Here is a 27,651-nt window from a genome sequence, read left to right on the forward strand (position 1 = left end):
TTACTTGGATGCCAATTTGGGAATAGATGGGCATCCTAAAAACATCATTGTTATCTAGACAGAACACCAGCTAGTGAGCAGCTTTCAAACAAGAGTCTACAGCCATGCTAGCAGCTCTGTGAGGTTGTGTTTAGGCAGAGTGGTGACTGAATGCTACATTGGCATGCTAACATGGTAGGAGGTATACCATATTCACCATCTTTGTGGAGAGTGTTAACATCATTTATTAATCCGTAACACAAAGTACAGCTGAAGCTGATGTGAATGTCATTAGTATTTGGTGCAATATGAAAAGTCAGGGGATCCCCAGAAATCATTAGGATTGTCTGTACAAAATGTCATCTGAATGTGTAAAGTAGTTGAAATATTTCAGTCTGGACCAAAGTGGAGAGCTATGCTGCTAGCATGGCTAAAAATTGGATGTAAACTATCCCTGAAACTGATTGGCATACTAAGTACTCTGGACCTGAGTACCACACTTTTCAACTAGATATTGGACTTGCTCACTAACTTACCAGACCCCAGACAGTTCAGATTGGCAGCCACACATCCGGAACCCCCCAGGGCAGTGTGCTCAGCCCCCTCTTGTTCATACTGTACACCCAAGACTGCAACCACAGACATGAGAGAACTCTGTTGGGAAGTTGGTGGACGACACCATCAATTCAAACAACGATGAGACTTCGTATTCAGAGGAAATCAACAGTCTTGCTGAGTGGTGCACAGATAACAACAAAACATACTGCTCAATGTCAGTTAAACCAAGGAGCTGATCGTTGATTTTAGAAACAAAGGAGATAAAGATACACACGCCTGCCATCAGTGGAAGTGAGGTGGACCAGGTGAACAGCTTTACGTTCTTGGGAATCATCACAGAGAACCTGACATAGTCACCTCAAATCTCCACGCTGGCGGCTGTATTTCTAAAGGAAGCTTAAGAAGGCTAAATTCCTGTACCAAGTTTGTGTTGACTTTTACAGAGGGGCAATAAAAAGCATCCTAACTGAAAACACCACAAGCTAGCATGTGCATGGCCCAGGACAGGAGGGTGATCAGAGCTCTGTTTCTGTATATCATTTAGTATATATTGTTTGCTTTTGTGACAAGCATAAAGGGAACTACAAACTTCCTCTCGTTATCCAACCCTGTTGTAAAAAGACAAATTTAAATAAATACATGACTTGTAAGCACACAGATGAGCTGCATTTCAGGGGGTGGAAAGCTCCACTTGTCTCCCTTCCAGACAGATCTTGCAGTAAATAAAGCAGCTGATACTGAGTTGTCACTGAAGGAGCACATCCTGGCATGTTAGTCATGTACTAAACTGCAGAGAGAGAGAGGAACTAGCAGACATTAGTCAGAGAACACTGATACGAGTTAACAGTCAATTGAGTTTGTCTCTCCTTCAGCCGTTTAACACTCACCTCTTCATTTTCCAGGAGTTCCTCCTCAGATTCCACACAGCTTGTGCTGCTGCAGAACACATCATCATGCGTAATGATAATACAACTACAACAAAGAAGGACAGGCCCTCAGAATATGATGGCTGCTTGCCCAATTTCTTCTTCCATGTTTCCCCCTCTTAACTCCTCTCCTGCAGGTTTTTTGATGGGGGGTTCATCATCTTGCATCTTCTGGCTCTGGACCCCAAATCAGAAACAAGATCACAAAATTCGACAGCTGGCATCTTCATCGCAACAATTATCAATACAAGCACTGCCCTGGCACCTCATCACCACGACCTGTACCTCTCAACAGAGCACACCTGAACCACAACTCCATCTGTTACTGCCATAAACAACCAATGACTTGTGTCCCCATGCTGCAGGTGTGGTCTGTTTCTAGTGGAAAGGACTCGACATACTGGCTCACCCAGTTTTCTTGGTAAAGTACAAATTCGTGGAACAGCTGATCCCACCTCATGTCAAGTGTACAGAACTAGACTTGTACTGCGCAGCAGGGTGACCACATGGTGTATCACATGCTTGTTCCTACTGCGCTTAGAGGACTGAATTGGCTCTGTGGTAACAGGTGCTCAGATGGCTTTTATAAATTCGGTCTCTCAACAAAACACATACTGTTCCACCTTTCTATTACTGAGGAGCGTGGAGGTGACTGCTGGTTGTTGATAATTCAAACGAGTCAGAAATCACAACAATCATGAATCATGTATTATGACATAAATAACTAGTTAAGTAGTTCACAGGGACTCTTAAGAGCAGCTGGCTAGAATTACTATTAAAAGATGTTGATTATGTTCTTCATTAACAACCCAACAAATTGTTTGCTGTTTTGACTGCCCTGAGTTGTGTCTACAGGCACTCCTTCCAGGCTGCATACAAATGCGGTAACACCCCCTCTGCATGTTTTTCAAGGTAAATCATTTTTATATAAAGTTAATAGTCCGCTAAAACAAAACTGTGGAATTAAGGCTCAATCTTAGAAACAGAAAGGCAGTAAAGACCAGTAATCTTTGTAGTTAAGATGATTAGTAAAGCTATCTACATTTACTAGGTATTTTATCTATCATAAAGTAGAAAGTCTTTATTAAGGAAACTTAACTTTTAAATTGTTAGTTAATAATACAGTTAACTAATACCGTTTCTTTCTGCATATATACATACACAGACACACACCCACCCACAGAGATACACATATGTATATATGATTTACGATGAAATTTGTTGTGCTTTCTATAATAATAGTAGTTAAATGGCGGAGTGCACCTTAGGGCCAGGTAGTTAAAAATACATATAGTTATATAGAACTTCATTTCAACTTTAGTTTAGTTTAGTTTTTTTCAACTCAGGGCTGACAACTTTGTTTTTCAGGTTAACAAATGTAATCAATATTTATATTTACAGTTAATATTCCCCTAAAAGGATGCTGAACATCACTCAAGAGTAGAGTTACTATATGGAGATTTACATTTACATCCTGTTATACTGACATTATTAAGTTAAGAACAATAAACAATTTTTGTTTCCTTTTTTTAACTTCAGAGCTGTTTTATGGTATTTGTTGAAGAAATATTGTGAGCCAGGTTCAGGTGTGATGAAGTTTCAGAGGCTGATGATGATTTAACATAGCATGGTTTATTGAGCCAGGCCAAGGAGATAACAGTGCCAGCACACAACATGTGAACACGTCAAATGCCAACACCAAATCTCAAGGATAACATCTTTTGGTCCCTTTTGTGTTTCTGTCTTCCCACTAGTTCCTGCAGGTTCCCACTCTTAGGTCATCTTTAACTGGCCTTAAGCTAGAACAACAAATCCATCTGATGTTTATTCTCCACTGCTACGTCATATTGGAATCTAGTATTATCCATGAGTTGTACTCTAATCTGTGGAGCCAGTAAGTTCTTGTAAACATTCTTGTAAGACTCAACCTTGTAAGATTCCCAGAGAACACCAATATCTGCTACCCAGACGCATGAGCTACTGTCCCTACGCGAGACCTGTCTTACCTTTCCCTGTTACATCATTTAATATATGATTATGTAATTTCTCTTCTCCAGATTCATTTCATTTTAATGAAACAGTGCGTATATTTAAAGGATGTTGATAATAAAAAAAAGAAGAGCTGGCTGGATTCCTACATGTAGTGGGTGGAGGATGAACGCAGTACTTCTCCATAGTGGCTCCCTCTTTCAGTTGTGTTTGTCTTAGATTTGACACCGGCAGGAAATCTATGCACACACAAAGAGACGAACAAAATCTTAAGAACAAAATACAAAACTCTCAGTGTGTTACTGTGCTGGTTAGGCTCTGTAGCTGTTACAAGCTATGTCAATAACTGTCCCTTGTCATTGTCAATAATTAATGACACAATTAGCTCTTCACTATTGACTGCTTAGTTGGCAACCTCCTCTTGCCGAATAAGCTGAACAACTATTGATTTTCTGCCTCATACCAAGGCATCGTGCTGAACTGTGTCCTGACTCTAAGAGATGGAGCTCTATTTATCCATATGTGTCTGCTGATGTGTTAGGTGTTCGCTTCATGAATTAATTTAAATGCATGTTTGTTAAATGCTGCCACAGCCTCTGAGGAACACCATTGAATTGTCTTTAGTTTTCGATGCACTATGTCACCTCATCTGTGGCGCACACACAAGACACGGACTGACATAGCAGAGCTTTATAGACAGAGCAGGCGGAGTTTGCTGCATATATGAGGCCACAGAACACAGGACGTTGGATTTGTGGTCAGAAATGAGGGAAGTTCACAGAGGCAGCCTCTGAGTCAGAAAGGAAGTTGGTGCCCAAAATGTGAAAATGAATCATTCAACAGTTACATATCTAACTGTATCTTCAGTGGAAATGCTGATCTGCCCTGTGCATGGTGGTAGATCAGGTGCTGGATATAAAGATCAATTTTAATCAGCCAGAACCTCTAGATTTTAAGGGTGTGGGGCTGTAAATGTGTGTTCGGGTGGCATCTGCGTGATATTTTCCTTTATGTAAGAATACTGTTAAGTTTTGCTTTCTCTTTGAGTGTGAGGAACTCTCTTTCTGTGGTGTGTTGGGTGTCATTTTCTCACATTAGTTCACTGCATAGTGAGCAGAGATTTCAGACCTGTATGAATCATTATTATTTCGCACCACCACTGGAAGTTGTACCTTTGTAACAGTTAACATAACTGACTGTTCACATCAAAGACGGTGCATTGCCTGAGTGGGATTTCTTGCAAAAAGTAGTGCACAAATTTATCACCAACCACTTGGATTATAGATCGATGAGAATTTGCTGAAAACTAAAAATCTTACCACTTTGGCTTTTTGGTTGGACAAAACGAACAAGCTGAAGGTAAATTAGGATTGTCACTTTTTATTCTTCTGTGACCTTCTTTCTGTTAACGCTGGGATTGTTGTACACAGTAGACAGCAGTAGTTTGACGATCATGCATCTTTTCCGGTCTGGCCTTAGTTTACGTAAACAAGATATCACAAAAGCTCTTTAGCTTTTAACTTTTCATCTTCCACTCTTTCATTTTTATTTTCTCTGTCTCAATGCATGTTTATCTGGTTTAAATACTATTTCTCATAGTATTGCATATTTTAAATATTTTATGTCCTTTATAAAAGCACTTTGATTTGTCTTTGAGTATGAAATGTGCTATACATATGAATAAACCAGCTGTTGCACTGATTTGTGTACATTTGTTGGTGCATTGTGATTCTTTTATTGTGATGTTTGTTATCTCAAGCTGTGGGGGTCAACACAGTTAGCAGAACAATTTGCTTTCTGAACTCATTAGGCAGAAAAGAAAATTGCAGCTTTATAAATCAACAGTAAATCTACTTTAATGGCCGACTTGGATCCATATAATTTATACAACGTAGTATTAACCTCTGACATGTTATAGCACTTTTAGCCAAACTACATGGAAAATAATTTATGTTTATGAAAACAGAAACTTTGCACTTTACTGTATAAACACTCAATCAAAAGTGGCAGAACCAGTTTTACTTAGAGAGAGAGAATCAAACCTCTCCCGAGCACCTTCAGTCTCCACAGAGGAAACGATGCCAGCCAGTCTCAAAGCTTCCCTCTGTCTCTCCAGGCAAACACAGCAACACAAGAAACATCCGGAGCCGATAAACACAATGACCACAACACATGAGTCCGGAGTATATGATCGCTATCCTCCGCACGGCACCCCAAAGTCCGGAAAGGAGAGACATGAGTGAAAGTGATGAAGGAATGAGTACAGAGGGTGTTAGTTCAGTTTTTCTTCTCCACTTCCTCAGGACTTGATAACAGGAGATATGTATCTCCATTATCTCCTTTTTTAACTTCCTGTCTCCTTCTCTCTGCTCTCCTCCATTTGCCAGCTCAATTATTGATTTTTTTTTCTTTTTCTTGTGAAGCCTCAAGCCTTGGACGCCTGTGAGCATTAGTGAACCACATGTCCCTTGGTGAGCTTACAGACACTCCTTATTCATGATCAAATCACAGTCTTAATGGAGTTATAAGTTAAAAGGACCTAAAAGGGTCATTAAAAATAACATTGAAGAAAAGATAGATGCATTTATTTAAATTTACTGTCAGGTTTTTCATGCTTGCATTCAACTTCCAATCGTGGCAATTAGACTAAATAAAGAAACTTTAACTTAACTAACCAACTAAATTATCTATTTGGAGTTAGTAAAGTTTATGTCATTTAATTAAAACTATGACTTGATTCTGGTCCCAGTCTGTAGTGTTCATTACAATGCCAGTTATTTGAAAGCCTTAAAGTTGCAGGTGTTTTGTTTAAATGTGGGGCTACACTTTTACATACTGTGCATGTTGTTAATCCTCAAACAAGTACAGAGTAAATAGGATCAAGGCTTGTGTATAAGAACAAAACATATACAGAATAAAAGCACAGAAAACCATGCACAATTCAAAAACTTAATTTACATATGTACACATTAGTCACCTTATCTAAAGGGTGCAGTTTTTTTAACAATTTATTATAAAGAAATTAGTTCTCACAATAAAAAATATGTGTAAATTGCTGTTTTATTAATGCATATGTCACATGTAATGTCACTTATATTTCATGTCCAACCATGTGAGGTTACAAAAGATGTTTGACTAACTACTATTTTCAACATAAACAGTGAAACGTTAAACTAAATAATGTTTTGTGTCCATCTTTACTACAAAGAGCACTTTAATCTACTGCAATATTTTTGGCTGATCAAAATATGATTTTGAAAAGTGGAAATTACACCCTTTATCTCACATGTCCATATGTACTCACTCTAATTGTTCGTTATTCTTTTTTAAAGTATTTTTCAGTGACAAAATGCATTGTCCTCATTCTGTTTATTCATTTCTTTTTTTAAGACATACTTGAAAAAAAGGGAAAGTAATCCTTCATCTCATTTTAGCTAATAAGTTATACAGCTCCTAAGGTGTCATTTTAATAGATTGTCAAAATCGGTGGATCACATATGGCTAATAATTTCTTAGCTTATTATAAATAGCACAGCCTACTTTGTCAGAAAGGCTGCATGCTCAGTTACATCTGTCAACTTTTTAATGAAGTGGCCCAGTAACCCCAATAAAAGCTCTATTAACCCACTCCACCACACTATTTTGTTACTGCGCCATTTATAGTTTTCTCACATGTCAGTATCTTTAACCTTCTTTAAGTCAATAATCTCTCACTTCATGGCTGTTTTGTGGCGTTTTAAGGTCAGCTCCATCTGTGTGACCCTGCACCTACCTGGCTGCTGTCCAGTCCAGCAGCACTTCGTCCAGCAGAGGGAGCTCGGAGCCTGTTTAATCCCCCCTCCCTATAACAGCAGAAGAGCGCACCTCCATCCAAGAGCGGTACACATCTGATTCCTTTAATTACTTCCTTCCTGTAGTTAATTGGTGCCAATCGGTCCAACCTAAAAAACAAAACAAACCACTGAGCTAGACGGTCAGGAGTGAACGTTATTTCTCACTCTGTGCATGTTAGCTTACACATTACCCACAAACTGCATTCAGCGTGTTTGATTCACCTGTTTCAGCCAATTCAGAGCTGTCAGCGCTTGCAGACAGATCGAGGTAAGCTCCCGCACCTGTGAGCTGTGCGCTGCATTATTGTTAAAATAACTGCTGCTGCAAACTGTGAACGAACCTGCCACCAAGTTCTTTATAGCATGTATGCAGACAGTCACGTGTAAGTGTAAGTTTAAAAAAGCGACTGGTTTGTGCAAAAGCAGGTAAATTAACCAGTCTAATCTTTAGTTTCAGTCAGAAAATCTCACTTAATGATTCATTACGACGAGATTTAGCAGAATTATTGAGACAGTTTGGGATGTTTAGTGATATTTTAGACGGGGTTGTAGTAAAATAACTCGCCCTAATTATCTCCTACTACTACTTGCATTTGTATTTTTTGCATGTCTCCAGTCAATGGAAGCTCTGCTCTACTATGACCCCTCCCACCGAAATAGACCTCGCGTAAAAACAAAATGCATAATTTAGTGACCAAATATCAATGAAAACATGTTTTTCGGGTTTAAATCAACCTTAATGTCGTGTGGAGATTATTTAGGGTGATAAAAGAGAAAAAAAACATTGGGCGTGTGTGATTTTCAAGGCCGGCGAGTGTTTCGCGGGAAAACGAGCGGAAGGATACCGCAGAGTAGTGCTGCGGCCGTTTTTATTGCAGCCGGCGGAGCACACAGCTGTGATTCTCACGCTGCCGATGACAGAGTGCGCGTCGTCTTCATCGGGTCGGTTGTGCAGCCGTTCAGCTCCCCATGCATGCTTCACACAGCCTCACTGAATAAGACTGCAACGCCTCCGTGGAAGGATTTAATGTTTCTTTCGTATTGGAATAACTTTCCTGCCCTTTTTTGCGCCTTTTGGGTCAATTTCGCCCCGTCTTTTTCCGCCGCCAGTTTAAAATCTAAAAGGTAAGGGGAAGGGAGTGGGTTTCTGGAGCTTGCGCGTCACCTTCCCACTCCAGTTTAGTAAAAAAAAAAAAAAAAAAAGACTGTATTAGCTTGTCGCCAGTAGCAGTTTTGTGAAGGTGGGGTTTCCCTTCTTGCACTTGATTTACTATCAGTTAACCAGTTGTGAGCACCTGCTGGAGCAGCACTGGTGCACGCATGCAAGACGTGCAAGCAGGGTTGATGTTTTGGAGTGACCATGTGATGTTGCTTACACTTACTGTTGCAGAGCAGGATCAGTGTCAAGAAGCTGCTGTGTGCTTTGAACCTGCGGACCTCTTTTAGATTAAACGTCTAATCACACCCATGTTGTTGTTTTTTCTTTTTTTTTCTCCCTCAACCAGCTTCACAATAAGGATAAAGACACCAGAGACATCACCATGCCGCTGCATTCAAGTTTAGCGAGTAAAAACTATGACTACGACTACGACTCTCTTCAACCGTATTTCTACTACGACAACGAGGAGGAGGATTTCTACCCTCAGCAGCTTCAGCCTCCGGCACCGAGCGAAGACATCTGGAAGAAATTTGAACTGCTGCCGACCCCTCCCCTCTCCCCGAGCCGCCGGCCGTCCCTGTCAAGCCTCTTCCCCTCCACGGCGGATCAGCTGGAAATGGTGACCGAGTTCCTGGGCGACGACGTGGTCAACCAGAGCATCATCTGCGACGCCGACTACTCCCAGACCTTCCTCAAGTCCATCATCATCCAGGACTGCATGTGGAGCGGCTTCTCCGCCGCGGCCAAGCTGGAGAAGGTGGTCTCCGAGCGGCTTGCCTCCCTGCACGCTGCGAGGAAGGAGTCGGCGGGCGGTGAGTGCGCGGAGCCCGCTGGTGCAGCTGCGTGGAGGCTGAACAGCAACTACCTGCAAGATTTGAACACATCCGCATCGGAGTGCATTGATCCATCTGTGGTTTTCCCGTACCCGGTAGCAGAGACGCCCAAGCAGAGCCCGGGGACGCCGCCTAGTAAGGACTTGGGACTAGACACGCCACCAAACAGCGGCAGCAGCAGCAGCAGCAGTAGCTGCAGCGACTCTGGTAAGCTGTGAACGTGCGCTCATCATGCAGGCACACCCCACTGTACAATTAGGAATTTCCCTCTGCTGAGTGTGCAAGGATTGCTTTCACTGTTGTGAATTAAAGGATAGTTCTCCTTTTAATGCATGTGATTTGCAGTCAGATTTCCAGGCAGGAGGAGGTTGACATGCTGTCTGTTCCACCCATGTCATGTTGTAGGCTGCTGTGAGATTAGCTGGAGGGTATGGCTGCAACGTTAAGTCAACTGATGTGGAAGGAGAGACTACCCCCTCCCTTCCCACTGTGGCATGCTGAGTGAATGTATTTCAACCTTGATGCTGAGGCAGAGTTTTGATTGTTGTGCTATTTTTGTGTGTTGCAGAAGATGAGGATGGAGATGATGATGAGGAGGAGGAGGACCAGGAGGAAGAGGAGGAGATCGACGTAGTCACCGTGGAGAAGAGGCAGGCGGTGAAGCGGTGCGACCCCAGCCCTTCGGAGACCAGGCATCCCAGCCCTCTCGTGTTGAAGAGGTGCCATGTCTCCACCCACCAGCACAATTATGCCGCCCATCCATCCATGAGGCACGAGCAGCCGGCTGTCAAGAGGATGAAGCTGGAGAGCAGCAGCAGCAGCAGCAGCAACAACAGCAGCAGCGGAGGCAGCCACAGCAGGGTCCTCAAACAGATCAGCAGCAACCGCAAGTGTTCAAGCCCGCGGACGTCTGACACGGAGGACTATGACAAGAGAAGGACTCATAACGTACTGGAGCGCCAGAGGAGGAACGAGCTGAAGTTGAGCTTCTTCGCCCTGCGGGACGAGATCCCAGAGGTGGCCAACAATGAGAAGGCAGCTAAAGTGGTGATCCTGAAGAAGGCTACAGAGTGCATTTACAGCATGCAGACGGACGAACAGAGACTCCTCTCACTCAAAGAACAGTTGCGGAGGAAAAGTGAACTTTTAAAGCAGAGACTCTCGCAGCTGCAGGGCTCTCGTGCTTAAAGTTTGAATTGTAGACTTTTTTGGCCTTTTGTTTTTTTTTTATGCAAGTTCAAGACTTGGGGTGTACAGTTGTTTGTTGCATGCAAATGCAAAATGGATTAAGTTGTTTGGAATCTTGTTTGATTTCAATGTTAAAACTGCCTCAATTGAAGTTATGGGTGGATTAAATATTTAAAAGTTTATTTTTATTAATAAAATATAAAATGGGGCTTCCCTGTTGAGGGCCCAACTAAAATATACATTTTTATGTTTTGTATATAATTAATATTTCCTAAGAAAATGTATTTTCTCAATTGTCTGGATGTTCAGACCCAGTGTTTTGTTTTTTCCAATATGTTCCTAGTTTCTTTTTGAAATATAAAAAAATGTTTTTCTTGAATATGTGTCCTTGTTCTTGTAGTGCAAAAACATGTCTCACACATTTCTTCACAGCTCGTTTTTATAGACTTGCATTAATATGTGCTGGGGGGTTAGATGTTGCGGTAGAGTGGAGACAAACCACATAAATGGTTATGTATGTTGTATAAAAGGATGGACATGGATTAAGATGGTTGTGTTCAGGTGTCATGATGCTCAGACAAGCTCGCTCCTCTCCCAGCTACTTACAGTGTCTTAAGGGTTTAAATTACTACCATTTTCACTTGAAGAATCCATTTTTGATGCTGTATGGTCATAAAGAAGACAAGGTAAGCTCAGACCATGACCTCTGGTTTATGCATACAAGCATTTAAACTGCCACTATCATGTTTTAACCAAAGTAAGAGCTTATCGCAGATATTTCAACACTACTGATGCTACAATTAATCAAATTTCACTTGAAAGGTCTATAATAACTCTTCTGTACCTGTTTTGTGGGCAAAAGAGGGAATTTGGCCATCTGAATTAGACCTGTTTTGCTTCTAAAAAGCACTTCAGTTCAACTTCAGTTCAAGCATGCACTTATATTTCTGCATGATCTTCCACCTAAACATTATTCTTGGAGCTGTTCATAAGTACATTGAAAGTTGCTTGTATGGCTAAACATACTTGGTCAACAAAGCTTATTGTGATTCTGATCAAATAATCACTTCATATGTGTCAGATAAGATTTAAGTGTATGATGATAACACAGGTTGGTTAACAGTAATGGTGATAATGAGGCTCTTCAGACAATTTACACAGTCCAAATGTTTGTTTTTTTTTCTACAAGAAACGTATTATTTCTATTGTAAATATAACACTTGAAATTAAAATCTTTGTAGGAACATTAATGGAAATTTATCAATAATACAAAATAAAAATCCTAAATAACAAGTAAACATCTCAGTTGTGTACCACACAGAGTTAAGTCTCTGCATTATATATTATCTAGTATATAATTATAATATACCTGTATTATTGTTACTGATTTGCACTGATTTTCCGACGGGCTTTCCAGTCTCGCCGTGACGTCACGCGCCGTATCCCGAGCGCTCCCCTGAGCGCGTGGTCCTGGTCGCGAGCACATGGAAGTGAGGTCGAGATTTGTGTCTGTGAGACGCGCGACTGATCATCAGAAAAAAGGGAATATAAAAGCAAGAAAGCATCAACGAAAACGGGCTGAACGGCGCGGTAAGAGCTCTTTATAATGTCTGCCAGCGATTGTATTCATCGTCTTTTAAGTAATTCTTTAATTACACTGATTGATGGGCCTGATCTTTCTGGAAAGTAAAATCTCTTTATCTTTCAGCCTGTCTAATGAAAACTTAATTTAAAAGGACAGCGACTTTGCAGAGGTTTCATCTGATGTCAATATAAAACCTCTCGTGATACAACCTGTCTGAAACTATTGTTCTCAGGACAAAGTGTTATTCTCGTCTGGCTTCTCCATTGTCTGTCCAACTCCTGTTAATACTGCAGAGTTTAGAGCTGGGGATGTTTATACCGCATGTTCTGTTAGAGGTCTATTGTTTCATCTGATCACACTGATGAAATGCTTACCTCATGTTGTATACCTCAAGCTCACAGTGTATATACTTTCCAAGCCTTTATTCTCCATGGACCACAGATTCTTGTGCTGCTTGAAGCTTTATCTCTGCTGTCAGTGTGATAGTAGTGGTTTGGATCATAACAAAAGAGGATAAAAGGCTTCTGTGTTAGCATCAGGTATCGCTCACGGACCCCGATTTTATGCATTATGGGAGCTTGTTTGTGTGCAACAGATGAAGAAATATTTCTAAACTAGAAATTTTATTTTCCTGGCCTGTGAGTGCATATAAAAGCAGTTAAGCTGAGATGTTGGAGCAGCATGTCTGAGACATGGGAGGACCACAAAAGATGAGATTAGTGTGGATTCATTGTGTGTGGACTCTTGCACGACTGGGCGTATTGTGAACAGGGAAACTGTCCAGTAATTGGTTGATGTGGGTTCAAGCCTCCATGACAACATGCACCCACCCTGCTGAAGTTTTGTCCTGGAAAACACTGAATCCATGAGTGGAGAAGGTGCTCTGATATAAATATGGCAAAGGAAATCTAGGATCGGAACCCAGTAAGTATGGTTTGGTCAGTCAAAAGACATCTACAGAGAGGCATTTTACTTTAAAACCAGGCTTGATATAGGTGAAAAGTGAGAGTTTTAAAGTTGTTGTTTTTTGTTGTTTTTTTTTTACATGTTTTGGTTACAAATAACTGCCAGTTCAAACCACATTTCTGTGGCTACGTTTCACAGTGCAGTTTGGACCTGCTACACTGAAGTTCTCACGTTTTAACCCTGACATCTAAATGTCTTTTCACCTGCAAAACACCACAAAAAATATGCTCACTGGGTGGAGTTATCTGTCAGAAGTTTCACAACACTGTCAGCTGCTCCTGTTAATATTTCATGAGTCATGTACAACCTGAGTCAAGTCCAAACTGGCTCAGCGTCAGGTAGATAAAGAACTATTCTGCTGTATCTGATTAAGAGGTTAGTAATGAGCTGTAGTTTGTGCTTCTAATGTGCCAGTGTTGCATTCAAGTCACAGAGATAAGATAAGAAGTAAACATAGATACAAACCCATAAGGCTGTTTAACAATACTAATTTCCACAGTCATCATGCATGATAAAGAAGATTATTAACTTATTTCCCAAGCTGCAGCTCTGTAGCCACCATCGTTGTTTGGATTTGGAACAGAGGTGCAACATGGGAAACAGGTAAAAAATCTTTTTTATCATGCAGTAATGTTTTTTTAATCAGCATAGTTGGATGTTGCTGTATGGATTTATCTTGAAGATATCACATGAGAGGCACAAACTGGCGCTTTAGAATGAAATTTCATTATCCTTTAATTTGCTGTTGAATTCGACTAATCATCTAGTCTTTAAAATGTCAAAAAAAGACCCTCTCGAGTTCCGGGAGCTCAAGATGACGTCGTCAAAGGTCTTTTTTGTCTGACCAACAGTGCAAAACACAAAAATATTCAAGTTATATTGATGTAAAACTGAGAAAAGAAGCAAATCCTCACATCTGAGAAGCTAAAAACAGCATATATTTGGCCTTTTTGCTTAATAAATGATGATTAAACTGTCATTAAAGCAGCTTAATTTAGATAATGAGCCAGTCTGGGGTCTATATTTTGTACTTATAAAGAAAATAAACATTTACACAATGATCAGTGATCAACGTCAGCTGCAACAAATTGAAGCAGCTGACAGTGACAGAGATAGTTTTTTGTTGTTGGACTCTTATCATATTGATGAATACAGTGGAGTCCCTATAGGTATTTTTTGTTTGTTGAGTAAGAAAGGAAATTTTCTGCTTGACTAGCTCTCGGCTTGTCTGATTCTTCTTGTGAGACCTTGTACTTTGCAGTAAATGTTGTGTAAGTTAGAGTGTACCTTAGAGATCTGTGTGTTTTCCAGGCAATCTTTACACAGAGCCAAACTTCGCTGCCTCGCCACAACGACTGCACACATACTTCTCGGATACTTTAGAGGCCCAGAAATACATTGGAGGTCTGCTGTTATGTAATGTGTGTTTTTCAGAGCTGGACGCTGGAATAGATTAAAGCGGTTCATACTCGTGAAGTCAGAGCTGTAGCCACTTGCTCGCTAGACTTTTCTCTCTGTCTGTGTCTCATTTTACAGCATTATTGAATGACATCACTTTCCTCTTTGGGAATACGCTGCCTCATTTGCATGCTCTGTTTCTGTCTCTGAGCTGTCAGTGTGTTTTCATTGGCGGTGACGACTTGTGTTTGCCTGCCAGATTCTTTCTTGCGCAGTGTTTTCCTTTCACCCCGTGAGAGTATTTAGGAAAATGTTGCTGAAGAATGTGACACGTGTCCACCTGGATGTAACACATACTTCAGCACTGCTTTGAATTCACTTTTCACTTTTGTGTGTGTTAAGGAAACATAATCTACAATGATACTGTAGTCATTATGCATTTTTTTTTCTTTTTTTCAAAAGAGGTTTAAACCTTTTTTTGGACGCGTGTGGACTTAGCATGTAGCTTCAAACCTCTGGGCGGGCATTTCTTATAACAACAGTTGACTAACATTTGAGATCTGCCGCTGCTAGGAGCCTAACAGTCAAGTTCATGGAGACAAGCACATCTATCGCTGATTATATAACGTTATCAATTTAAGATGTCGGTCACTTTTACAAAATTTAAACTTTGTATTCCATTCATAAAACAGAAGCTAGCAAGCTAGGCTAACTAGCATCTGCTTGGAAAGCGGGAGGCAGTTAGCCTAGCTTGCTAACGTTGGCACTGATACCCAACCAAATGTTACTTTTCGTTGTCATTGACATCTCTCACACACTCAGTGTTCCCAGATAATAGAAATATGGAGGGTCTAGCTAGCATTAGCTGTCGCTCTTTCAGGGGTTCAGTTATGGTGACAGTAAATGACCTGACGGAAAACTCAATCATTTTAAGTTGTCATATTTGGCTTTTGGCTTTTTCCTTTTCCTTTAATGTGTTAGATATATTTTTTTTGCATGTAATAGGTTGCAAAGCAAAAGTGAAAAAGCTCTAAGTCCACTCCAAATGGAGTTACCATCTCCATCAGAAAACACTGCTCCTGAACTGCCTAAAAACAGCTTGTTTGTTGTCCAGCTTTTACGTCCGTAACCTATCTGTGTCACTATAGCCCCTTTTCCACTGCACGGTACCAGCTCCACTCGACTCGTGTTTTTTTGGTTTTCCACTGTGGAAAAGTTGTACCTGTACCTGCTAATAGGTACTTTTTTTCGTATCCCCTCCGTTGAGGTTCCAAGCGAGCTGAGGCGATACTAAAATGTGACGTGAAAACACAGCAGACTGTTGATTGGTCATAGAGAATCGTCACTATTCACTGCATCATCATTGTGCGCACCGGATAGAGGCCAGCAACAGAAAGTTTTTATTTTTTTCATTCGTTATTTCATCACTAAATCCACTTCTGAGAAGTTTTGAGGTGAGAAATCAACTGTGTAGATTTCAAATACTGACAGTTTGACGTTAAGTGATAGTGGAACAAAAATGCGCTTGAAAGTTTTCGGAGTTGAGGAGCTCCGCAAGTGGCGGCAAGGGAAGCCTGCGGCAACCCGCGGGAGGAGCTTGCAAGGCCGGCCAGCCGCCCGCTCACAGAGCCCTCTGGTCACACAGACCGCTGCAGCGCATATATATATATGTGTGTGTGTGTGTGTGTGTGTGTATGTATGTATGTATGTATGTATATGTGTGTATATGTGTGTATATGTATGTATGTATATATATATATATATATATATATATATATATATATATATATATATATATATATATATATATATATATATTATATATATATATATATATATATATATATATATATATGAGAGAGAGATCTATACACTATCTTGTCACCTACTTTTATGTAATACTTCTATGTTTATTACCTATCTTTACTCATCGTAGTTGTCCTTCTCTTTAGCTGAAGGTCTGTTTCTGTCTTTCTGTAAATTGTTGTGTGTGTAAGTACACTGAGAGCAAATTCCTTGTGCTGTGTGTGTACACTTATTTGGCCAATAAATCTGATTCCAGATCAGGCCCTTCCTAAACAAGTGAAGTCTTCATCACATTTATATCTTGTAGGTGGTATAGATTAGTCATCATCATTTGTAAGTAATGTACTAGATATCAGTATCCAACTTAAATGTTAATATCTGAGATTTAAATAAGTAAGTAGACTTGTACTGTCTGGAGCGTCAGAGAGAAAGAGCAGGGCTGTGGGGCATTCATAGCAGTGTCTGGCTGTTATGTAACAGTATTGGTCCCTCTGGAGAATGATGTCATTGGCTAACCTCATATGCTTTTAAAATATATAATTTGATAAAGAAAGCAAAGAAACCAAGAGCTGAAAAAATGTTTACATTCAAAACTCTCATTTAAAACGTTTTTTTATTGTCTTGATGTTTTCTTCCAGATAACCAGCATACTGTAACTCCACTGCATATTATCCTCGCTCTCAAAATCAGTGTTCACTTTCAACCACCGCAATCTCATAGAAAGTTTTTCCTGACAAGCATTTTCTGGTACATAACCAACATTTCAATCTGTTGGTCCGTCTGCATTCAGATGGAGCACTGATGGTTGAAAAAGCTGCTGAATACTGTAGCTGCAGGGTACGTCAGTGCATAGCAGAGTGCAGAGAGCATTGTCATGTGCTATATTGTTACGACGATCTTTATCAAAGCAGGACTGGATTAGAGCTCATTCTCCCACGGGAGGTTTCGCTCAGCATGGTGTGCCAAGAGGAGGGCAGCTTTTTGAAGCCAAGTATTGATGAAGGAGAGGAATGTTGCAGTGTACTGGCTCTACAGACAGTAGATACAGCTGTATTTTGAAGGAAGTTCAAATGTTGACACAATTATCTTTGGTATTTAGCTGTAACTGACTTTTAATTTATGTCACATGACAGATTGGCATATACACTGAACAAAATAATAAGATCAACAGATCTAATAAGATCTAAGACTTTCTCTATGTACACAAAAGGCCTATTTCTCTCAAATATTGTTCACAAATCAAGTCAAAATCTGTGTTAGTGAGCACTTCTCCTTTGCCGAGATAATCCATTCCACCTCACGGGTGTGGCATTTCAAGATGCTGATCAGACAGCATGGGTATTGCACTGGTGTGCCTTAGGCTGGCCACAATAAAAGGCCACTCAGAAATATTAAAGGCTTAGGAAATGTGATTCCCCTGAATGAGAAGAGCAGGAAGTTCCTCTGCCTGGAGAAATGAAAATAACTGTCCATAGGTTTGATGGATGTGGATCAATCGCCAGGGCTCACATGCTTTATCGTGAGCATGTGAAACAGTCCATTCATAGTTAATTTGTTGAAGAGGGGAAAAAAATACTATACGCACAACCAGGGCTTGACATTAACACCCGCCAACCCGCCAAATGCGGGTGGATTTCAGCCGTGGCGGGTAACGCAGTCACTCCCACTAGCCACTTTGGCAACAAGCATCTGAAATAATAATAATATAAAAAAAAAACTTTAAAAATATAAAACATTCTCATGTATTTCAATCCATTTATTTCCTACCGCTCATGTTCATGGTTGCGGGTGGCTGGAGCCAATCACAGCTGTACTCCGAGACAACACCAAATTTTTATTGGATAATGCGTAACGTACACGGGTCGTTGTGAGGTCAGAAAATAAACTTCCCGCCTTTTAATCAAGTAGTCAGCTAGCTAGCTAATTGCAGAAACACTTTTGATGAAGAAGATGGCTAAAAGAAAAAAAGATGAGGAATTCGCCTTTGTGGAGAGAGCAGATTCTGCAGTGTGTCTAATATGCAATGATAAAATTGCATCGATGAAACGGTCAAATATAAAGCGGCACTTCGACACACACCATACTACATTTGCATCGAAATATCCTGCGGGGGACAGCAGGAAGAAAGCATGTCAAGAGCTACTGTGCAGAGTGCAAGCTAGTCAGCAGCAACTCCGTGTTTGGACACAACAAGGTGACTGGAATTCGGCTAGCTTTGCTGGTGCTTTAGCAATTGTGAGAAATGGAAAGCCATTCACAGATGGGGAGTATGCCAAAACATTCATGCTTGATGTTGCCAATGAACTTTTTGACGACTTTTTGGATAAAGACAAGATAATCAAACGAATAAAAGTCATGCCTCTGTCAGCAAGAACTGTTCACGATCGTACCATCATGATGGCAAATCAAAGTGAGGCAACACAAGTGAAGGACATAAATGCAGCACCATTCTTTTCTCTCGCTTTGGATGAGTCAACAGACGTAAGCCATTTATCCCAGTTCAGCGTGATTGCAAGGTATGCTGTCACACTACGTAAGGAAAGTCTTGCTGTTTTGCCTATGAAAGGGACAACAAGAGGATTTATTCAAGTCTTTCACTGAGTTCGCTAAAGAAAAAAATCTACCGATGGATAAACCAATCCTAAGTTTTCACTGCATCTACATCAGGAGGCGCTTTGTGCTCAGATGTTTGGCGAGCAGCTTGGTGAGGTGATGTCGCTAGTCATTCGGGTGGTCAACTTTATTGTTGCCCGAGCTTTAAATGATCGCCAGTTTAAAACACTGCTAGATGAAGTTGGGAATAATTATCCTGGTCTGCTTCTGCACAGCAATGAGAGTTGGTTGAGGGAAGGTGTTCAGCCGTTTTGCGGCTTGTCTGAGCGAAATCCGGACTTTTCTTGAAATGAAAAACGTCGAGCATCCTGAGTTAGCTAACACTGAGTTGCTCCTTAAGTTCTACTATCTCGTGGACATGACTGAACATCTGAACCAGCTCAATGTGAAAATGCAAGGCGTTGGAAATACAGTCTTATCCCTTCAACAAGCAGTGTTTGCATTTGAAAACAAGCTGGAACTCTTCATCGCCAACATTGAAACAGGTCGTTTACTACACTTTGGAAAACTGGGAGAGTTTAAATATGCATGCACAGCAAGTGACCCTGCTCAACTTCTTGATCTTCAGCAGCTCGCGGGCTTCACATCTAATCTCCTGCAGTCATTCAAAGCGCACTTTGGAGAATTTCGTGAGCGCACTCGTCTTTTTAAGTTCATCACCCATCTACACGAGTGTGCAGTGGACAGCGCCGACCTGAGTTACATCCCCGGTGTCTCCGTCAGAGATTTTGAGCTACAAGCTGCTGACCTGAAGGCCTCAGACATGTGGGTGAATAAGTTCAAGTCACTGAATGAAGATTTGGAAAGACTTGGAAAGCAGAGTTGGCGAGCAAACACAAGTGGGGAGAAATGAAAAAACTTCACATACCACACACTGCAGCGTGTGAGTATTGCTGTACTGACAATGTACCCTGCTGTAGACCGTAAGCCCCCCCATCTGCTTTTAACTTGATGGTATGATCTCTGTCATCACACGCGACTGCTCGCATGCACACACACATCAACACAGCGTCCAGTCAGTGCGTGAGTGTGCGTGGCCAAGAAAATGCACAGGAGAAGTGAAAAGGTAGAACTGAGACAGACAAAAATAATTTGATCTTGTTTGCTCTTTGTTTCTAATGCAGATCATTTTCCTACTCTGTAATACAGTATTTACTGCTGTTATAATTCAATAGTTAAACAATGTTTCTGATTCAATTGTTTTAGCAGTTTAGTTTTTATCTTTTGAATCTTCTACACCCGTGCAGCACTTTTATTTTACACCATAAGAAGCTACTCTTTTTATGTGTTTATCTTAATAGACAACATGTTTTTATAAAAAAAACTAAAAAAGCAGAGCTAATGATAATATTAGTAAATTTTAGCATGCCATAGTGAACTTTAATCATCTAAAATGTAATTTCCCAACAACAAAAATGTTGGTTTTTGAGCAAAAAAGTTAATGTCAAGCCCTGCGCATAAGGGAGGACCGAACACACAACCCTTCAATTGAAAGGCCTATGCACTACTGATTGAGCTCACCAGACACCCAAATGTATTTGCTGACCCCTCACCTACAGCATTAATAACACTGAAACAACACGACAGTGGTGGAGATACTGCTAAATATTCAGCGCTTCCAATTGCACCAAACGCGACACTGCACTCCCTCAGGACCACAGCAACACACCCGCCACGTTTGAAGTTGATTGGTTGATCCTTTTATTAGAGAGATGATAGCAGGCGAATCCACTAACATAAGATGGTGAACATGGAAAATATTAAACTTGCTAAACATCAGCATGTTAGCATAGTCATTGTGGGAATGTTAGCATGCTGATATTAGCATTTAGCTAAAAGCACCGCGATGCCTAAAGCCTCACAGAGGTGTAGACGCTTAACCTTGATGGTTAGAAAAGACCAACTTCCTTCAGGGCAGAAAAAAAGTTTAAGCTTAAGCATGTCACCCAAAAGAAAAACTTATTTCATAATGACCAGCTGCATGAAAGATAAACAAGCGCTGCCCTCCATCTTAAAAACCTCCCTTACAGAGCCAAAATCACAAAACTCCAACATTTCTTCTCTTTTAAACTTTGTCAAGTTTTAATGGGGTTTTTTGTGGTTGTAGCTGCTTGTCCTCATCTGTCTGTATTAACAGAAAGCATTCAAATAAAATTATCTGTATTCCCTGTGGAAGGATTACTTGGCTCAAAATAATTAATCAACATTGTTTGTATCTTTTAAAAGTTTTTTAAATTTCTTTAAGACTTTCTTCATCTTTATCCTCTTGAGCCCCAGTTGAATTCCCCCTAGCATCCTGTCTGCTTTCTCTACTCACTCCAAGTAGCCCGCCACAGTTTATGCCACATGCTGCGATAAACACTCAGGAGGTCGGAGTTAACTCTGTCAATCATAAGAGAGGAAACTTGATCCCGAGCTGCTGTCAGCCTGTGCAGCCCAACAGGTAAATGTGGGTGCAAACTGTGGTGGTGTTCGTTAGCTGGGGTCACTTACATAAAACATTCACACACAAACGGTAGCATGGAGGGCGACACGAAGGAGGAGGCTATCCCTGTTTCACTTCCCATGTTCTGCGGGTGAGATGAGTCACACTCTCAAACAATGTTTGATTTTGCTGTCAGTTCACCTCAGGCGTGGCGGGAGAGTGCAGACACACACTGTTTTACTGACCTACATACTGTGTTTATGTGTCCTGCCGCTGCATTAGTGGAAGAACTTGAGTTTGAAAGGAAACCCACGCGTTTAATAAGCGGGATTCAAATTTCATTGTCAAGCTGACAGAGCAGAGGAGGAGCTCAACACGGTTAGACACCTATTGTTTGCCCCCCAGCAGTGGAAGGTAAAGCCCACATGTGTTGCAATGAAGCCGACGCATACAAGTACGATGAGTGATGTGTTACCACATAAACCCTTTTCACACATGGAAATCTGTAACGTTGATGGCTTTTTGGCTTTCAAACAAAGGTTCTTCTCTTTCCCTGTGGTTACTTTATACTGTTACTCCACTACTATTTGGAAGCCAATATTTACTTTTAAAGTACCTTATATGATAGAATATGGTGCTTATGTTACAAAACATTTTATTTTTTATGTCATTTGATTGGTGTATTGCCAGATTATGCTGCATTGAAGTAAACATGAGCCAGGTTAAACGTTTTTTTGTTGGATGATCCTGTGTCTTTTCACTCTTGCGTCTGTTTACTTCTGTGAAATGAAGGTGGAAAGCTGTGTGTTTTGATGCAGTGCCATTGTCCAACAACCAAACCAATCAGAGCGTTGTAGGTGGGATTAGGAACTGGGACGTTATCTTCCTGTGCCAGAGCCAAGAAGAAATTGCGACAGATAAATTACCATGAAAACAGCAACAAGCGAGCAGATTGGTGCAGCTGTACAGGTTGTTGTTGTTAGTCAACTTGGACAGATAACAGCTCATAAATCGGCACATTTGTGGTACCGACATGAAAAACATTAACTTCAACTTATTTTCAGCTTTCTTGCTGACAAAAACAGACAGCAGTGAGACAGATATTTCACTTGCTACTGATTTTTAGGGCAAAACAAATTCTCTTCTGCCTATTAACCTTCAAATCCAAACGTGTCCAAGACATTTGTCTGTTGTAGTTGTTTGATTAAAATACTGCTTGCTCAGATGCCTAAATAAAGCATTTTGCGGGACATTCATACTATAAGCAGTTGGCATGAAGCACACGTGTTGTTTTATTTCTCTCTTTTGCTGCACACTGCATGGGGGGAAAAACACATTTGAGACAACATGGGAAGAATGTCCTACACAACTTGAAGCTCATCACAGTATTTTGTGGTTTATTAAAACAATTATTTTGTTAACGCATAAAAAATTAAATTGTGTTGCTGCAGTCTTTACACTGACATAACAGTATTTAATCTTGATTTTAAAACATTACCTGGTTCGACCTTGTCCGATTGCCATCGTAGCTTCGACAGAAATGTGACGTGGAAGTTTATTTAGATTAAAGTTACGAATACATTTACGTATAAGGAAGTCCATGTCTGAAATATTTGCCAGTTCTTTTTTCTAATTCATGCATATTTATTACAAAGAGAAGCAGACAGTACAACACAAGATCACATGTTGCCAGCGGAGTTCAGAGTGCATTTTAATGATCATTGAAGCACCGTTAATAAAATATTAATAGCGTCTTGTCAACGCTTACCACCACTTGCTCATTAGGGGTTGGAGGTCAGGCTGCTGTCTGTCAGAATGTATTTATCTTTATAGACTACATGTTTTTATATATAAAAAAAAAATGATGATGATAAAATTAGTAAATTTTAGCATGCCATAGTCAACTTTAATTATCTAAAACGCAATTTCCCAACAACAAAAAAGTCATTAAAATGCACTCTTAGTCAATCTGCTAATTCTGCTAATTTAAAAGTACCTGCAAACAGTTAATGTAGTTTTACTCTGGGATGTACTGTCATGGTAGTATTGAAATGAGTAACAGTTTTAATGGAGACATGATATGTTGCTGCGCCAGGTCGTCCGATCTTTAGGTGGAAACGGCTTTCTCCCCTTCTTGTGTTATTTAAAGCGGCTGGTGAGAAAGTGTGAGAGCTGCCAGCCTCCAAAAGAAAACACTAGAGGCACGTCTGCGGCTGAATGAATAGAAGCAGGCGGTAAAATAGTTGAGGGAACCTTAGAGATCAAATTCAAGAGTTTGCAAGATGACCCACAATACACCAGTCAGAGTAATTTATCTTCTCATGACACAAATGAAAGAAAAGATGAAGGAAGAAGAAGAAATCACTAGATTGATTCAATTTTGGGGCATTTTATAGTAGATTCGCTTCACACTTCACAGAGCTCAGCCTTCGTTCTTCCTGATGGGGAGCCCTGAGCACACTGATCCCGCTCCCTTTTGATGTGCTGACTGTCTGTCCCAGGGGAGGTTTTGATTGCCTCTATACTCCCCTCCTATGTAAGTCAATAGGAGCCAGCTTGCCATCTGTGGGAATTGATACCTCTGCTGAATTGTACTATTAAAGTGCTCCACCATCTTCCTTTCCACTGTCTCTGCCCGCTCCCTCTCACCCCAAACTCCCCTTCTTCCCGCCTCTCTTTCTCTTTTTCTGAAGCCTTGTTGAGGGGACGTGTCTTATCTTACTGCCAGTGATGCAGGAGACGTGCCTGCCAATTGGGGCTAAGGCCACACTCACACTGAAAATAGCACTGCATTACTCAAAGCAACTTGAAGGGACACTCTTACTGACCTGGATAAATGCCAGTTGACGATTTTGTTACTTACATGTTCAATTCTCCCGTCTATACTTGTTTTATTATTGGATATATCCATATGTCTGAAATACCTCAACCGTATGCTATTTTTATATTTGCACATATAGTTATAAGTACCTTAGGGCTGAAGTGATTAGTCTGTTGATCAAATAGTCAATCTGCTAATTCTGATAATCGAATACTTGTTTCAGTCATTTTCCAAAACATCCATCCATCCATCCATCCATCGTCAACCGCTTATCCTGCGTACAGGGTCGCGGGGGGCTGGAGCCAATCCCAGCTGACATCGGGCGAAAGGCGGGGTACACCCTAGACAGGTCGCCAGTCCATCGCATGGCCATTTTCCAAATCCATTGCTGGTAATGGCCATTCATGATAGTGTTTCATCACCTCGCGTTTTTATTGTGTGTGTGTGTGTGTGTGGCATTTCTGTCATTGTCTTTGTTTTTATAGTGTGAAGCACAAAAAGTGCTATATAAATATTGATTGATTGATTGAAATCTTCGCACGTTCAATACAATATAATGTTAAATACAGTATGTATATAATATAGACTAATACATAAATAATAATAATTGACAGATTATTTAATAATAAAAATATTCATTTGGTGCAGCTTTAAAGTACTGTATCTCTAATTGATGTTAGTAGCTAGGTTATTTTGTCTGGCCTCGTAAAAAAAAAGTAGTTAGCAACTTTTTGTCTTGTGTCCCCTTTAAAATAAAACGTCTACTTGTGAACCTTCCTCATTTTCAGAAAGTGGAGTCAAGCAAGTTGTTTAGTCACTTGGTACCATCGTAGCTCCTAAACAAATGTTTATTTATTGGTGGCATTAATGGCAGCTCATAAATCATTCCTCTGCTCCTCCGGTGTCACTCTTTTCAGTTATTCTTGGAGGACAGTTGTGAAAACATCGATAGTGACAACAGAGGAACAGAAGCTGCAGCCAGATGACACCTCCAGCCTCTAATGGAGATACAGTGTGAGGAGGAGGGTTTGTGGCGCTGCTGACTTGTCACTGTGCGCCCAGCAGGCTCATCCTGGTCCTGATTAATGGAGCTGTCTGCTGGGCCTCGCAGGGGAAGAGCAGGGCTGTTTTCCCATTCACTGTAGCCCACGTTTATTTGCCCACAACAGATGGGCCCCCCGGGGCCCCCAGCTCGTTTGCACCTCCCCTGCCTCATGAGCTCAGCATCCTTCATCTTAATCAGTGAACAGGTTCCTGAGCACACTGACCTACAGGTGACCTCTGTGACTCGTCCACCTTCCCAAAGTTACCAGATACTTTAGAAAACAATGGCTCATTACACTAGTATTGTCAGGTGTAGACTGTAGGATGTTAAAGCGACCCTCTTTCCATTTTTGTCCTCACCCTGCAGGTGGACGACACACTGGCCAGATGACAGATCTAGTGGTGCCGTCCTGTAGGATTTTCTCAGACATTCAGATGTTATGTTTGTGCAGAAGTTATTTTTATGCCGCTATAGCACCATTTTTTATTTACAAATTGCAACATCCGTACGGATCATTAGATTCTCATTTATGTCCACTGTACAGGGCAACCTCAACATATTTGGTGTCTGTGTCTCACTGAAACAATGCAGGATTTACCATTTCTCTTATCGATATATTTGTGAATTTTTTTGGCTATTTTCTTGCATTGTAAGGATTAAATAATGAAACCAAATGAATTGTAGGTGAACACACATCCCAAATGCTGGACTGGTATTGACCGTGACGTGACTGATCCAAATGTAGTTTTATTCAGTGTTTCCACAATCAGTTCATTCATTCATTGTAACTCAGTTTTTAGCGCCACAGCGATCACTGGCATCATGTTGCCTTGGGCTACATAAAATGCTCCACACAGTGATGTATACAGCTTTCAAATTTGGGGGAAGGACTGTAAAATGTTAAATCAGTGTGGGCGGATTATACCTTAAATTGAGGTATCTGTATAAGTGTTGAGAAGACAAAAGGTTGGGTCGGTGCATCCTTAATTAATTGATAATGAAAATTAAGGCTTATTTTCTTGGTCAATAAAATTAATTGTTAATAAAATGGCCATTATGCTGAAGTTGATGTATTCAAATTTCTTGTTCTGTCCAACCAACAGTTCCAAACCTGAAGACATTCGGTTTAAAATGACAGAAAACTAAGAAACTCAGTAAATATTCACATTATAAATTAAGAAACCAGGAACTTTTTAGATAATTCTACTTTGCCGCTACTGTGTAGATATACTGTATTTAATCTGTTGACTGACGCCTCTCTAGAGGATTAACTTTCAGGAGCATCTCAGACAGTAACAGCTTAGGGTTCTTAGTTTGGATGAGGGTGGCGTGTGGTTGATCCAAACACTGTAAAACAGCCAATTAAACATTTTCTGGTTTCAACCGTTCAGTGTTTTTGTGCCAGAAAGTGTTTTTCTTCCTTGTCTGAAGAACATTAAGCACTTGTACTTGTAAATCTAATCATCAGGTTCTGCCAAATGAGACAAATGCAGCACCAGACTGAAAAAATGCCTCGTCCCAGAAGCGTCTGTGCTGTGCCATGTCGCATGAGCTTTTCATTCACACAGCAGATTGTCTTTGTTTGTCTGAGATTCATGATGAATTCTACATCTTGGATCGAGGAGACAGTTTTGAAACTCCCTGTTCATTGTTACAAATGTACAAAGCGGATCCTTTTGTTTAACCCTTAGATTTTGGAGAATTGAACATGTCTTATCCTCCTCTCTCCTCTATGGTGACATTGGACATTGTTTCCTCTTCCTGCTGATGGCTGTTGTTCTATTCACTATCAGGGAGAAGCAGGACTGGACTTTTTCAGTTGCTGCTGATTCACCACAGATTAGATTGCTGCCCCCAAGCGTGAGATTGCTTGGTTTCACTCTGTAACATTACATGAAGCATTTATACTATATAATGCATGCCATTATACACGGGTGTTTTGACTGAAGAATGTAAAGAAAAGGCTCTTGGATGCCTTAAAACTGGTCCTTATATTGATACAAGGCTGTGTCAAAAGCAGTTATGACAGATTTAGCAAATACCTGACAGTAGATCACATTCAGTAATTGCTTCCTTCCTCTGATTATTTTCCCTTGAACTCTCACTCCTCTCTGACTGACCCAGGCACTTTTTTCACTTTGGGGAGTTAAACAGATTCTTAATTTGGGAGAATTAGCTAGATCTCTAAATGTAAACTAATTTAAGGGTTACTAGTAAGAGGGTGGAGTCAATCCTTTCTCGCAGCTCTTTCCCTTTGCTGCTCACTTGCCTTGATTCTTTTAATTTAATTTATGTAGCGCAATTTCAAAACAGAAGTTTTCCGCAGTTTACATATAGAGCAGGTCTCGACTTTGTAATATTATTTACAGAGACACAACAGCTCCCACCATTAGCAGGCAGTTAGAGATTGTGACAAGGAAAAACTCCCTTTTAACAAGCAGGAACCTCGAGCAGAACCTAGACTTAGACTCAGACTTCTTTCAGTCCTGCCTCCCTTTTCTTCTGCAGTACGCATCTGAAGCCAAAA

General features: G+C 40.6%; 1 protein-coding gene and 1 long non-coding RNA gene across 3 annotated transcripts in view; both read left to right on the forward strand.

Annotated features, from left to right (window-relative positions):
- The first annotated feature begins 7,464 nt into the window (after positions 1–7,464).
- On the forward strand, positions 7,465–10,935 carry myca (MYC proto-oncogene, bHLH transcription factor a). 2 transcript variants are annotated; one of them, XM_038730378.1, is made up of 3 exons: positions 7,465–7,553; positions 8,791–9,484; positions 9,846–10,935. In XM_038730378.1, exons 2-3 carry the CDS (start codon positions 8,827–8,829, stop codon positions 10,463–10,465), a joined length of 1,278 nt encoding a protein of 425 aa, XP_038586306.1. In that variant the 5' UTR covers positions 7,465–7,553; positions 8,791–8,826; the 3' UTR covers positions 10,466–10,935. The 2 variants fall into 2 exon arrangements, with proteins under 2 accessions (XP_038586306.1, XP_038586299.1); XM_038730371.1 differs by lacking the exon at positions 7,465–7,553 and adding an exon at positions 8,269–8,410.
- A 993-nt stretch (positions 10,936–11,928) lies between these two features.
- LOC119911483 overlaps positions 11,929–27,651 on the forward strand; it is a 29,778-nt gene continuing 14,055 nt past the window's right edge. The window contains exon 1 of the long non-coding RNA XR_005445866.1: positions 11,929–12,055. This is a non-coding gene — a long non-coding RNA (uncharacterized LOC119911483). The remainder of the gene's footprint in view (positions 12,056–27,651) is intronic.

The sequence above is a fragment of the Micropterus salmoides genome, unplaced genomic scaffold (genome assembly GCF_014851395.1).
Source record: "Micropterus salmoides isolate LMB-PRFRI ecotype aquatic unplaced genomic scaffold, ASM1485139v1 Ms_hic_scaffold_1, whole genome shotgun sequence".
In the NCBI taxonomy this organism is placed as follows: Eukaryota; Metazoa; Chordata; class Actinopteri; order Centrarchiformes; family Centrarchidae; genus Micropterus; species Micropterus salmoides.

What these genes read in the sequence shown, in the direction of transcription:
- myca (XM_038730378.1), top strand. Translation starts at nt 8,827, where the DNA reads ATGCCGCTGCATTCAAGTTTAGCGAGTAAAAACTATGACTACGACTAC. An exon ending in CAGTAGCTGCAGCGACTCTG is followed by an intron (nt 9,485 to 9,845) that starts GTAAGCTGTGAA and finishes TGTGTGTTGCAG; the next exon opens with AAGATGAGGATGGAGATGAT.